At 47.4% G+C, this 15278-nt stretch overlaps 1 protein-coding gene across 1 annotated transcript; it reads right to left on the bottom strand.

Moving 5' to 3' along the window:
- Positions 1-9073: 9073 nt before the first annotated feature.
- On the bottom strand, positions 9074-14960 carry LOC106729174 (translation initiation factor IF-2). Its single transcript, XM_032470839.1, has 4 exons — positions 14942-14960; positions 13151-13844; positions 12312-12367; positions 9074-10488 (listed from the first exon to the last, which is right to left on the bottom strand). The coding sequence occupies exons 1-3, from the start codon at positions 14958-14960 to the stop codon at positions 12325-12327; spliced, it is 756 nt and encodes a 251-aa protein (XP_032326730.1). The 3' UTR covers positions 9074-10488; positions 12312-12324.
- Between the last annotated feature and the right edge of the window lie 318 nt (positions 14961-15278).

Here is a 15278-nt window from a genome sequence, read left to right as displayed (position 1 = left end):
ACACAGATCATAAAGCCCTATGACTCTGGGTATGAAAGAATGTGTAAGCCCAGGCAGGCTCTCCGTGCACATCTGGTTTTCCCTTTTATGCTTCTGTGATTTCTATGACACAGGAAATCCATTCTGGAACAACCTTGTCTGCTTTCTAGTGAGTACATAAAAAATGGGGATTAAAAGTATGTTTATCTCACTGTTCAGGGCAGGAAGATAAAATCCAGAACAGGACCAATTTGAGGCGGAACCGACTGCAGCTTCACCCTCCATTGTGCCCCAAGGGAGGTGCTAGTAACTGAGACCAGAGGAATGAGAGGCCAAGGGAAGAATGTCTGCACAGGCTTCAGACTCTCTAGACATGCCTCTCACGCTGAAACATACCAGGTACTGGAAAGTACCACGTGGTGAAAATACCAGTTCGGTCAACTCAACAGATACTTTTGGAGCAGCTCCCAATATCACTGGGAGTCCTTCTCTGTTCGGCCTCCAACCTTTGTAAAAAGTCCTTAAAATGAGTTGAAGCCTCCAGCTTTCCTGCCCCATAAGGGAGATAGCACAGAGCTGTTTAAGAGTTAAGCAACAGTAAATAAGATGGAAAAGGACAAGAAAACTTAGACTGTGAAGGTGAAAAGAGGACCAAGCTATACCCAGTGGGGGTGGGGGTGGGGTAGGGGAAGTCATCCCCCCAACCCAGATGACAAATGTTGCTAGGAAAACAGATTGGAGGCCAGCCAAAGAAATAAACAAGAGCTCCAGCAAAGGCAGGACAACCAGCAAGAAGCAAAGAAGTGCCAGAAAAGTGGGTGTTGTCAATGCACGTCCATGCCACCCCCTATTTTAGTTTCTTGGGTTCTGGTCAACAATAATAATGCCTTTTTCTGCCCCATGTTTTTGGACATGTGATTTTGCTCTTAAGCCTTCTATTTTTATTTTCCCGCCCATGGCGGCAGTGCTCTGCCCACCCCCACCCCCCGCCCCTGTCTCCCACAGAAGGGGCTGATGGCCTTTTCTCTGGAAAACATACCAGAGTTCCATTTTGCCAAGCTGTTAAACTGTATCCCATCAAATGTCTGCCATGTTGTCCACTAGCCCCATGGCAGCATTCTGCCACTCTGCCTTCTCCTGCAAGACCAAACTCCTGCCCAAGACAGGTGTGCCTGCCACCACCCAGACCACCCAGATGGTCAAGAATGGCCCAGACCCTGTCTAACTCCTCTACGGGGGAAGGAGCACCTAGGGGTACCACAGTTCTGGACAAGTAACAAACAAAGGGCACAGGACGATCTGCACCCACCATACATACCGTGGGATGACAGCACCATGAAACACTAGGAAATACTGACAATCTCTACCCAGCCAAGCCAGTGATGTGCTAACTAACCATTGCCCAGGATTGAGGGTGATTAACTGAATGACTTCTTGACAAACAGAATGGAAAAAAAAAAAATTATTTAAGTCCACGAACCCATAAGCCAATCAGACCAAAACTCAAATATAAATGCTTCTTTCTAAAAAGCATTTTAATGGCTGCCAATCATTTTATGACCATTTCTGGCTCTTCTGAATGGAAGAGCAGCCACTGCTCCCTAATTGTATCAGACATCTTACTGTACGTGCAGTCAGCACAGTTTCTTTACCTCCATCACAGGCTGGCCTCCATCACTACCCAGTGGGAAATGCAACTTCACAAGACCCGCCTATAAGACACTAGAGGCAAAAGGGGGTTGATGCACACTATTGAATTCCCTCTGGTGTTTGGGTATAGATATCAAGGTCTGAAACTTAGATTCTCCTTCAAATTTAATTTTTCCGAGTTGAAATCATTTACCAACAAAAAGTTTCTCTTCTTTCCACAGACCTGCCTAAATGAACTTAGATGAAAAGAGTGAACCTTCCTGACCTTTGGCTTTCTGAAAAAAAGTCAATCAAACATGTGCCCAGGAAACCTATAATCTTACCTTGATAATATAGCCATATACTCACCATACTGATTCTCTTAACCTACAATTCACCTAGCTTTAGACCACATCCTGCCTTCATAATCCTTATAATACATTAGAGGAGAAATCCTGTGAATTAAGAAAATCCTGTTCAATTACCCTTTTGTATTATCCACCTGGGAGCACTCTGACTTTCCAACATTTGTTTTAGACATGGCCACGCACAACCTTCTCACTATAAACTGTTGAATCACCAAAACCCAACCTTCTCCATCTGACAGTATAATTGATTGCCTCTCAGATCACCCCTGACAAGCTTTAAATGACTCCTGAGGGCAAAAGAAATGTCTAGCAACTGGGTTTTCAGTCATTTCCCACCCCAACATGGGAGTGAGATCTGCCATATATAAGAACCAGACTTCTATCCACTCCCAGATCATCCTGGGCTATTATTCTTCTGGTATTTCTCTTCTTCCTTCATGGATTACCTCCCAATCCAAACTAATCACCCAAAGAGCTTTGAAATTCACTAGCTAATAACTTGATGATACTAAGAGTCAAAACGGCAGGAAAATCATTTCTATCATGTACTTTAGCATCCGCTGGCCCCATAGCCAACATGCTAACCCACCACTTGATAAACGGAAGTTATCATTGTTACTCTGATTTCTTCTGTGCATTGGGAAAGATGCAGGAGGTGAGATGCTACAGCATCTTCAGTTAACTGGAGCGGGGGGTGTGGAAATGCTGTTAGCAGACTCATGAGGTCTGGGTGACACAGCCAGGAGAAAAACAAATTCAATTCAAGGAAGTCTCAAAAAGTAATGTAAGTCTTTGTTAACATCTTCTTTAGGAGGAACCAAGGAGGAATTTCATCTCACCACACACAACAAAGCTTCCAAAAATCCTCTTTTCAAACTTCTGTCCCCCCAAATTCGAACCCCATCACAGCTGTTTTTCTCCCTTTCTCCTCCTTCTCTTCCACTGCCCTCAACCTCATTCTCCTGGTCTCCTTACTACCCTTTCCTCTCTTTCTCCTCCTTCCTCAAGTGGAAAAATAGCCTGTGCCTGACTTCTGTCTCTTAACTTTGTCAAAGAACTAGCAGCTGACCGGGCTAGCCAAGAATCCTCCTGCTGGAAGTCAGGGAGTGGCAACGGATTGGTATTGTATACATTTACATTTAATTTTTTTTCTTTTCTTCTTCTCATGACGGCAGTATCAGACCAGTTCCAATCTCTCTGGTGCCGCTAGGATTTTATCTCCAGACCCTTAGAGTAGCTGACAGAGGATGTGAAGGACCATCCTTCCCTGCTCTCCTTGGACCACTGGCCACCTTTTGCTCAGTGACCTACCTAGCTTTTCATCACCAGAATTGTTTAGGAGGAAGAAGAGACTCTTCTGTCAGGGACTCCATCTGTATCTAAGATCCTGTGATTCCTAAGACCCCTGCCTCTTGTGGTTCAGTTATCTTGTCTTTTTCATTGCTTCTCTAAAACTGACCCCTCCCCTTCCCATGCTTCAGCCTGAACCAGCTGATAGAGTGGTTGTTACTGAAGCCACATTCTTTACCATTTCACTCAAAGCCTTCTAAGAATCTCATCTCAAAAATCTCAGTCTTATCCTCTTCATGATTCAGACTGCCACAATGGCCCAAGGTTAAATGTTATCTCCCCGACTTCTAATTTGGGTTTATTGGCTTGTGTCTTATTTATTGTACAATAATATTAAGGAAGAATTACATTTTCTTCTGTCTACCCCTATCTATGGGACTCAAACTTGGTATGACTCATGGGAACCAGAATACTTAAGAAGTGATAGTTGTGGCCAGCACCCAACTTCCATTATTTTCTAAGAGATAAATAAATAATACTGTGCCAAACTTATTAGTCAGGCCTCTCTTTAGAGACAAGTGACAGGAACTCAATTCATGCTAGCTTAAGCAAAAAAAATGAATTTGTTGGCTTACTTAGCTGGGAAATCCAGGAGTTTGTACTGGCCATAGACATAGCCAGACCCCAGGTTTAGACAAAGTTGTCAGGGTTTGTGCTCTAAATCTCTCGTTTCTGCTTACTCCCTCTTATCAGCCCCTTCTTTCTTACTTCAACAGAGCTCCTCCCCCCACCCCTGCCAACCCCTCCAAAAAGAGCTTCCTTCATACACTTGGAAAGCCTGTTGCTGGCAACTACCAACTATGACATCCCAATTTAGCAACACTAGCAGAGGACAAAATTTTCCCTCTTCGTATTCACATATTAGTTCCAGGGAAAGACTCTAATTGATTCTGCTTAGTTAAAATGCCCTGCTTTGGACTACTATTGCCAGAGGGATGAGTTACTGTGATTTTGAGCCTAAATAAAATTACAGGGAAAAGAGGACTGATGTCTCAAAGGAATGACTGCCCGACAGAGAAACCACATGCCTCGGCTCCAATACACCAATGGGAGGGAGGGAAAGAAGGACAGCATTTGGGAGTCCCAGGACGCATGTTTCTGTGCTTTTAACAGCTGGGTAATTTCTCAAAAGCCACTTCGTCTTGCTGAGCCTCCATTCCTCGGGTGTAAAATAGTTACACGGTATTACTAGAACAATATTAAAGTATATGTTACAGTATCTCTGAGTGGTACCAGGTGATCTTTCAGATAATGGAAAACCGACTTAATTGAGGAAGGCATAGCAACAGTGCCCGCCGTCCTCTATTTTTATACGAAAACATTTATGGAGCAATTTACATTTTACAAAAAGCTTTTTAATCTATCATACAAATTGGAAAAATGAAGTTCAAGCGGCTAGAGTGCCGAGAATATAAAGTAAAATTAACTTATTTGTGTAACTGTAGCCACACGCAGACACGCAAAATATGTGACGATACTGCAACTGAATCATTTCCTGGATTAAGAAAAGTGGCAGAGACTCGCTCCGGGACAACACACACGCAGACATCCATCCCGTAAGGCAGGCATCCTAGAAGCACGTCCGCACAGCCCTTCTCCTCCGGGGAGCCCACTCTCGGTTCAAGGAATTTTAGAGCTGCAAAGGATTGCGGCCTCCACCAACTAGTGAGTGTGTGCTTGTGCTTGTGCGTGTGTGTGTGTGTGTGTGTGTGTGTAGAGAAGAGGCGGGGAGAGGGGGGCGGGAGGTGGCGGACACCGAACAAGCTAGGACTTTCAAAACACACACACCAAAAAAAAAAAAAAAAAAAAAAAAAAAAAGTCCTGGGCGTCTTTAGCTAGACCCTTCCAGGAACACAGCGGCCTTGGCACCCTCGCTGCAGTCCCGCCTTCCGCCCCTCCTCCGCCCCGCTCCCGCTCCGGCGGCTCGTAAATCCAGCCCCGCATTTTCCCGGCCGCCCTCCCGCCCTTCGGGTTAAAGCTCCCCCGCCAGGAGTAAACAAGCAGCCCGACAGGCAGCCAGTAGGACCGGCCCCCTCTCCCCGTTTCCTGCGCCAGCCCCAGCAACAGGCCCCGCCCTTCGCGACAGGCCCCGCCCCGCGCCGTCCGCCCTCCTCCCCCAGCTCGCGGCGTGCGGCGTCCGCCGGCCCCGGCCGGGTCCGGGCAGCGGGCCCAGTCCCCAGCCCGCCCCGAGCCTCCTCCCTCGGGACCCCCGCGCCCCGCCCGCGTGCCCCCAACTCGCGCCGGAGGGAGGGTGCGTGGCGCACACGTGACTCGTGTTGTGGGCGGAGCCTGCGCGGGCCCTGGCTGGCGGCTGCGGCCGGGAGGGCGGGGCGGGCCTGGCCTCGCCTCCCTCACTCCCCCGAGCCCGCCCGGGCCGCGGCCCGCCGCCAGCCGCCTGCCCCTCCTCCGGGCCGGCTGGGGCCCCGTTCTGGCCCCTCGCCCGGCGAGCGCTGCGCTAGGCCTCCCAGCGACTTTGCCGCTGTTGCTGTTCCTCCTCGCGCAGCCCGGCCATGGGGCTCGCCCCCGACCCCTCGCCCGCAAGTCCCCACGCTGCGGAGCCTGTGAAGTTTCCGGCCCGGTCCACAGAACCCTGCAGCCTCCCAGCCCCCTGCTGCATAAACACACCGCCTTCCTGCCTCCACCCGCAGAGACGTCCTCCTGCACACAGACCCGTATTGTACCGTCTTCCCACACCTCTTCATTCATTACTTCCCCGTAATCGGAACGTTGGAGGGACCCACGAGCTCACCCGACCCAGCACCCTTCCTTTTCTCTTACTTTGAAGGCGGGGAAACGAGGTTCTAAAAGGTGAACGGATTTCCTAGACCTGGAACTAAGACCAGACCTCCTGTTGCCAGGGCCTTCTCTCTACCCAGATCCTTTCCTGCAATTCAGGGTCAAACTGACTACCCTGAACCGGTAGTTCCAGCCTTGGTTATCACTTAAACACCGTCCAGATCTTAACCCCCCGGAAAAATGTATCTGCCCTCTACCTTCTGTCTGTCTCAAGGTAGCTCCAGGAAATAGATCAGAGCTGGCAGAAAAGAAAACCTTTACCAAGAGGCAGTTACACCTAGAGGCTGGGAAAGTGGAAGTGGAGCCTGGTGGCCAGGATTCGCATTCTAGCCCTGCCACCTACTAGGTATCCTGGGCAAGTCATTTGACTTCTCACTGCCTCCAGTTCCTCCTTTGTAAATCGAGGATAATGACACTACCTGCCTCGCAGAGACGTTGTGAGGATTAAATGAGTGAATAGAAGTAAAGTGGTTAAGACAATCAACATATATTAAAGCCATCAAAAAATCACTCTGGGCTAGCCACCATGCTGGGTTTCTTTATGTCCTATCCCTCTTTCCTGATGCCTCCCTCCCTATATTGCAGCCAGATTAATCTATCAGGCCAGGCTCAGCTTTAGAAGACTGGCTTCAGGCTCCAGCAGATAGTGACTGGAAGGGCAGAGGCAGGGGAGCCATGCTGGCTGGGGCCTCCCCAGGTTGACTGCAGCACAGCTGACTTCTAAGCCAAGTGGAACAGGATGTGTGCAGAGTGAGGACAGAGGCAGGGAGCTTCTGAGCAATGCCCTTCCAGGCTGTGCATGGTGGGGGATCATACAGGGAGACAGGTGGGATTCAGAGATGAGATCCAAACAGTGCAGTGGGGAGACAAAAGCCACTACCAGCCAGAATGTCAGATAGATACTCCACCAGTTCCTGACCTTCTAGCTCCTGACTCCTCACTGAATAAATTCCACAAGTGAGTACCTGCATCTGGTCCTCCCTTGAAAGTTTCCTGAGAGTAAGCTCTGTGCTTTGTTCTCTTTTTTTATCTTTTAGCACCCAGCTCAGTGCTTTGGGAATAAGTGATCAACAAATGTTTGAATGTTGTTTTTTTGTTTTTTTTTAGTGAAATTATAATATACAAGTCATTGAGCTGGGCCTTGTGCAGAAGGTCTTCATTTTTAGAAAAAGGATCTCAGAGTTTCCCTATCCAACCCCCTTCACGTCAGAGTTAATTTGCCCTGGGGTTAAACAGTGAGTCAGAAACAGAAGCCAAGTCTCTGCTTCTGGTCTGATGTTATTTCCCTGACATTGCACTGAACTTACAACGCAATTGGAAGGAAAAATAACCTCCCTAAGAACTACAGAACAAAATAAGGCAGTGTGTGGTTAAGGTCTGAATGCAGGGTACAAATGGGGGAGTGGTAGAAGCTGAGAGGGCTAGAATCCCCAGGGCCTGGGATCAGGAAGAATAATGCTCACTGCAGGAGAGGGCTTGAACTCGTCCTAAGGATGGGCAGGATTCAGGACTGTGGAAAGGAGACACAATTCCTGGCCTTCCCTGAGGCCAGGGTAGATATTTAAAGGTCAGTGAAGAAACCAGTCTGGTTAGAAGAGAGGTTTGGGTTGGGTTGTACTAGGGAAAAAAACAAAATGTTAAGAGGGTTAAGCTGAGATCTGGGGAAATTTCAAATACCAGGATACCTTAGTCTGTGGATAATTGGGAACCCCTGAAAATAGACATTGAGCTAGGCGCTGCACCAAGACAAGACACCAGGCAAATATCTGCCAACTTGGTCTGATTTGCATCTTTTGTAGACGGTTGCTGGCCATATATGTGCATTTACTTAATTTACCCACACACGAAGGAAACTCTACCAACCAGCTTGTCTATATTTACTTTGTCTCCAAATACATATGATATCTGTGTGGGAGCAGAGGAAAGAGAGGGAGATTGAAAGATTTGTGTGCCTGCACTAGACCAGGCACTTTCATCTGTGATATCTCATGTAACCCTCAGTCTTGTGGGCTGTGGGTTTCATTCCTCCAGGAACACCAGAGATGGTAAGTGACTTGCCCAGATCACAGAGCCAGGAAGTGGTGAAGCTGGAATTCAGACTCAGCTTCGATGCCGAAGCCCTTTCCAATGAGAAGATACAGGAATTGTGTTCCCACTCTCAGGTTCCTTCTTAAGGTCAAGTGTGGAGATGACCAGCTAGGCTCACATTTCCAGGAGTGCTTTCTCATCCCTGGTTTTCTGTTCTTATCTTTAGAAGGAAATTTCCATTTTGTGTCTTTAGAGGCAGACAAAGCTGATTCCATTCCACCCCTTACTAGGTGGTGACCGAGGCAGATTTGCTGTGAAGCTAATGAATCTTAAGCACCAGGACCCGTCCTTGCATAAGCTCCTGGGAAGCCCTCTGCCCAACTGTGAATCCCTAATTGTGCATTATTGTCTGTAGAGGGTTCCAACAATTGTATAAGCTTCAGGCTCCATAAAACCTGGATTTGCCCCATCTGGATGACCTTCATCAAGTTACTTTCTGAGACTTAATTTCCTTGTCTGAATAAAATCATCCTAGACTCTGGCCTACCAGCTAAATGTCCAGTTGACGCATAGTACCAGAGGTGCTGAAATAACTTAAAGAGCCTGATCTCACCTGGCCTTACACCTAAGGCCAAGGTTCACAGAGAACCCAGGCCAAAAGAAATACCTACTGGGTCCATTTATCAAGCAGTTAGGCACAAACAAAAATTTAGTAAGTATTTATGTTCTAACAAGTTAGTGGTTATTGGCAAAAATAATGCACGCTGAGGAGAGGGTATATAGCTCAGTGATAGAGTGTGTGCTTAGCATGCACGAGGTTCTGGGTTCAACCCCCAGTACCTCCATTTAAAATAATAATAATAATAAATACAAATAAATAAATGAACCCAATTACCTCCCCCCTCAAAAGTAACGCACATAAATTGAAAGAAACTGACATTTTTATATTATTCTTAAATAACTACAATGACTTTCTAATGAAGTGCACTGCAAACTTCTCAAACCTTGGAATCAGATTGTCCACAGCCACCCTCATTTCCTTTTCCCCACCAATCATCTCTTTAACACAGCATCCACGAGAAACCCAACTCCCTAAAGACAGGATGGCACTGAAAGGAATGTAATGCAATTTTATGTTGAAATTGTGGATTTCCTTTAACTAGTAATGCATGCAATGTGTAACTGATGTTACACAGCACTGTGTTTCCTTTAACAATTTAAAATATCCCAAGGTGCCCTGGTGAATTTTCTGCAGCACCCTGGGGTGACTTGGCACACCATTTGGGAACCATAGGATTAAGGACCATGTTAGAGACTATTTCAGGAAGCAACCAGAGGGCAGAAGAGTTCTCTCTGATAGAACAGAAGAGAGGGAACCACCAGTACCCTTGTTCAAGGTCCGCCAGAGTGTTATCACTCAGCCAATCCCAGGATATCCTCCAGAAGTTGCTCTTCCTGCTGGCTCTCCACTCTCGGCTGTGGCAATTTACATGACATTAGCAATGCAGGGGAGAATGGTGGTTTGTTGGGAGGCCTGGGCTCCAGTTCCAGATCTGCCACTTGGGAGGTCCAACACCTTGACCATCACTTCTTCTTTCCAAAGTCTCTTCCAGCTTTAAATATGTGTGAATCTATGAATCTACCCTCAAGCTTTCTCCTGAGAAGCCCAAGTTTTTGATGAACTTGATTTTTAAGTTGGCCTCATAAGAGTAGGAAGGAAAGAAAGAGTTCTACTGGACACATTCTATGTGCTAGGAAGCTGGGGAATGTGCCATCTTTAAATCAAATAAAAATCCATTTTCACATCAGGCAAGTTTATGAAAAGACAGAAGAAAGAACAACAACAAAAAGCTCTGTGCAGGGGGGCTTGTGGAGTGATGGAAGTGGGTCTGAATGCAAGTAACTGGGTGTGTTCCATTTGGGAAAACACATCAAAATGTACACTTTTGATATTTACATCTCTCTCTCTCTCTATATATATATATTATACTTACAAAAAGAGAGGAAAGCAAATTGAAGAATTATATAAATTGCACAAAAATACAACACAAATGATGCTATTCAAATTAAAAAACAAGAAACAAACCCTAACAATGAATTGTAAAGGTGTCAGTATGCTGTATGTTTGTGGTAAGGTATTGAAATCAATTTTCAGTCATTTGAAAAACAAAATAAAAGAAAGCTCTTGCCAGCTCTAAGGAAGCTTAAGACTTGGGCCAAGAGGACGGAGGTGCCATTCCTTCTGTTTACGCTATGGTAGGATTTTTGACAGGTTCTCCTTGGTACCTGCTCTTCTCCCTGTGACACTGGGAGGGTCAGACGCTTGGCCAGTGCAGACCTGTTAAAAAGGCAGCTTATCAGGATATTTTGCTGAGTTAATCTAGGCAAAATCCACATTTCTCAAGAATTCAGGATTGGCTAAACAATCCCGAGTACCTGAAAGACAGAGGCCTCTGCTCAATCTAAGGGCACACCTGGTGGTCACCTGCTCTGACGGTGAAGCTAACAGAGGAGAGCCCAGAGCCACGGGAACAGCCAGTGAGCAGAGGCTGCAGGAAACACTGGACACCGGTGTCTTGGCCTTGGTGACTCAGCTAGCAGACTGACCAGAGCACCTTCTCTTTACAATGATAAGTAGACAATGGATAAGGTCCCTTCTAGCTTGAAAATTCAATCACACTGTGATTTAGTGATGCTAAGAGAATGGTTAATAGTCTTAAGGAATCCCCAAATAAGTCCACTCTGGAAAGAATAAAGTGGTCTTTAAAAACATCACCAGGCCAGTGGCCCAGATGGGAGATGCAAGGGAAATACATGAATATAACTAACTTCAAAGATGAGGGCAGAACAGGAGGCTCTAGGTGCAGCAGGAATGAGCTGAATTTATGGGGCTAGGAGGCCAGCTTAATGGACAGAGTACAGTAAAATCACGTGATGATGGATTAGCAGCCAAATAGAAGTCAACATGAAAAGTGGTTGCTGCTGCTTTATGTTTTGATCCCATCAGGGCTATGATTGGGTTGACACAGTACATACGAGTTTAGAATTTAAGAAAAAGTGCAGATCTTGTTTGGATTCACTCTCTCCACTGGTACAAAGGCAGAAGAGAGAAAGCAACACATGCTACCAGTTACAGGGTATCAAGGAATCAGACGAACCACTCTGACTTCATCCGTAAAATGAGGGCCATAATACTACCTTCCTCAAAGGGTGATGATGACCTAACACTCAGAGCATGCAAGCTGGTTATTTATTCTTATAACACAATGCCGAAGCTCCAAAAAGTCTTGCCAGGCAGTCCTGAATGGAGAGGCACTCAGTTTTCCAAGAGATTCTTTTTTTACCCCTCTCTCGGCATTTTGCCTTTACCTTTATTATAGCACTTGTCCATTTAAATTTTAATTGTTTGTGGGATGAGGTGAGAGTGAGGTTATTTGTATGCACAATGTTGCTTCTTTTCTAATTTATTTTATTCTCTAAGGCTTTAGCTCTATGGGACTTATTTTTTTAGTTGAAAGATATTTGACATATAACATTGTGTAAGTTTAAAATGTACAACACGTTGATTTGATACATTTACATATTGCAATATGATTGCAATTGTAGCATTGGCTAGTACTTCCATCACAAAATTATCATTTTTGTGGTGGGAAGAATTAGGATTTAGTCTCTTAACAAGTATTGTTGTCTGTAATCACTGCACTGAGCATTAGATCTCTAGGACTTACTCATCTACCAGTTGTAACTATGTATCCTTACACATCTCTGCTACTCACCTCCTGCACCGGTCCCCGCCCCTGGTAACCACCACTCTACTCTGTTTTACAGGTTCAACTTTTTTAGATTTCACATATAAGTGATATTATACAGTATTTGTCTTTCTCTGACCTATCCCGCCTAGCATAATGCCCTCAAGGTTGAATTGTACATATATAGTATATATGTAATATTTATCTATATATCTATATCTGTATCTATTCACATCATCTTTAGGCACACCTCCCTCTCCTGGTATTTAGGTTGTTTCTCTAGAGAACCAGAGAATTCTTAATGGGAATATTTATTTAACCCCTGAGCTTTGACTTCTTATTGGCCTGACCCCATGGGACCAGGGCATCTATTAGCCTGACATTCTGAGAAAACACACTCAAGAAAGCTCACCTGGAGGCACACCTCATCCATCTTTAAGACACTGTTTGGGTGGCATCCTTTCTAACCTTTTGGGGATAGAAAACAACGGAGAAACTGATAAACAAGAACTGGCCAAAGCCCCCAGTAGCCCGAATGTCTGAATCCAAAAGGCTCTGGTTTTTCTCTACATTTTTATTGAAAAGAGGCAGGTAGGGTAGAGGTCTGGTGCCTAGAAGGAGAAACGGGGTTACCTATTCAAGGCCCTGGTGTCTTTCTCTGACCAATATTCATGGGTAGGGTAAGGCTGGCCATTCATTCAGCGCGACTAGAAATATAAATTAGTACAGTCTTCGTGGAGAACAGTTTAATATTAAGAATTAAGAACTTTTAAATATGTATTTTAAAATATTTTTTTCCTTTGGACCTTTAAAAAATGAAAATGGTTACATTTTGGTATACCTATAGAAGGTTAGCATAGAACCACAACAAATGATGTGTTCAAAAAATGGGAAATGTTTATAAGCTATTAAGCACAAAAAAGCAAGATATCAAATAATTTGCACGGAATTATCAGCTACAAAAGAAAAGTACACACACAGCCACATGTGAAGCGATACCCCAGCACGTCGAGTGTTTGCGGGTAGTGGCATCACGGGTGCTTTTTCTTTTCTTTTTGGTCTAATTAGTCACACTTTTCTGTACTTGCCACAGTTTCTACAGTAAACACGTATTACTTTGATTATACGGTGGCAGGCCGAGGTTGAAACCGACCTCAAATATCCTCTGTTTCCTTCCCAATTCTTTGAGTCAGGTTAATCTCCTCCCTTTTGAAACTGCTGAAGCCTCCGCAGGGCCCCACAGGCACCCACCCGAGCTCCGGGAGGCTGGAAGGAAGATTCGAGAGGCCACGGCGAAGTGGGGAGGCGGCGTGGGGGAGGGCGGGCGTCTGCACGTCCCGCCAGCGCCGCTCGGGCCGGTCCGCTTCGTGCGCCCGGGCTCGTCCGCCCGGGACGCGCCCTGGCCGCGCGGGGCGACGGCTGCCACAGGGCCCGCCCGCCCCTCCCCCCTGCAACCGGCGGGCCCCCCCCCCCCCCGGGCCCGGCGCCCGAGCCCAGGCAGCGGCCGGCGGAAGCGCCCGGGCCCGGAGGCAGCGCGAGGCCCCTCCCCGCCAGCTCAGCCTCCGGGCGCGCGGGGCCGGGAGGGCGGCGGCGCGGACGTGCCCGGGCCCACGGAGGCCTTCCTGCACCGCCCCGGGCGCGCGGCCGGCGGGCGGGGAGAGCGGCGGGGACGCGGGGAGGGAGCAAGGGGCCGGCCAGGCCGGCCGGGCCGCCCCACAGCCCCGACGCTTGGCCTGCCCCGCGGCCCCTTTGTCCCCGAGTCGTGCTCCGCCCGCGGAGGGGAATCGCGTCGCCTGGCGGCGCGCGCGTTTCTGCGCCGGGGTGGCCGGCCTCTTCCCGCGCGCTCCCGGGGGTCGGGCCCTGCGAGCTCTGCACCAGCCCGATCGTTGAGGCCGGCTCAGTCCAAGGCCCCAAATCGGCGCTTGGCTTGTCTTTGGCCTGTCCCCTCACTTTCATGGCCTCGGCTGTCTTTCTGTCTCGACATTCCTCCAATCCCAACGCCTGTGCAAGGCTAAGTCTGCCGCCCCTAAGGCCTTGAACCCACCGTTCACCCCTTCGGTAAATCCACCCGCACTCCCCAGCTTCGATGATCTCCTCCCACCGTCTAGTACCCACTGCCAACACACATGGCCAAGGCTAAGAGGAATTTCACCTGCGCTTTTCCCCTCGGGACAAGATACTGCCCTCTCTCTGTCACCGACAAATATTCCCAAAGGCAAGAATAGTTTAAACACACTTGCTCCGCCACTCAGGACCAGCTATGTAATTTGCCGGGTCCCGTGCAAAACGAAAATGCAGGACCTCTTGCCCAGAAATTAAGAATTTCGAGATCATTAAACCAAGCCTGCAATTCTTCAAAGCGCACAGCCTTAGAGTTGTCCACCGAGGAAGCCGACCTTGCCAGCACTCTTTCTATCCTCAAACCTAAGCCCTAATCACCCTCCCGCCCCGCCGCCCACCAATGTGTGTAGAATGCATACAAGAACAATCTCCTTACTGTACCTAGTTTTGAGAACTAGGGCTCTTTCCCTGGTCAGCGGTCTCCTTTAACTTCTTTGCAGTGCTAACATGGCTGAGTACTCTTTCCCTTCTAAAACCCTCTATTCCTTTGGTTTCTGTAACGCTGCACCATTGGATTTCCCTCCCTCTTTGATGCCTTCGTCTAGGTCATTTGCTGGCCTCCTTTCTCCTTCTATACCGCATCGGTGCCTGTCCCCAAAGGTTAGGTCCTCAGTTCCTCTATTTCTAATTTCCTTGGAGAGATTATTCTCCCCGCGTCAGGCACCACCTTTGTGCGCGTGTTGCCCCAGCCTTTATCTCCAGACGGGATTTCCCTCCCAAGCCCTACTCATGCTTTGCTAACCCTTAGATATTCTGGCCACTCAAATGTTACAAGTCAAAAATTGAATGTATGCCTCTTTGCCCCTTCCTTCCCTCCTCCTTTCTGGGAACTGAACAAAAAAGTAAACCAAACCTGGGACCCTTCTAAGTGCAGGACCCAGTACAACTACGCAGGTGGTACTGTTCGGCAGCCAGACTTGCCAGCACGCTTTCGAAGCATCTCTGCACAGTGAGTTTTCAGTAATTAGATTGGGAGGGACGAGTCACTTCACACCATGGAGAAAACTGGTAGATACAGTCTTAATCACATCGTGAAAGTTAACACCACAAGTAATGAGATAATCTCTTTGCCTGATGCCAGTGAGAACAGGGTCACTTCTGTGACAGTCCGGTCAGAGATGCGTCACCTGGGTCTAATCATGAGGAAACACTGGACAAAGCTACACTGAGAGACAAGCCTACAAAATGGCCTGTAATATCCTAAAAACTCATGGCCTTTAAATTAAAGGAATATCACGGTTTCTCTAGATGGAAAGAG

Source organism: Camelus ferus, chromosome 31, assembly GCF_009834535.1.
Source record: "Camelus ferus isolate YT-003-E chromosome 31, BCGSAC_Cfer_1.0, whole genome shotgun sequence".
In the NCBI taxonomy this organism is placed as follows: Eukaryota; Metazoa; Chordata; class Mammalia; order Artiodactyla; family Camelidae; genus Camelus; species Camelus ferus.
Note: the sequence above shows the minus strand (reverse complement) of the source record. Positions and strands in the feature narration are given on the sequence as shown.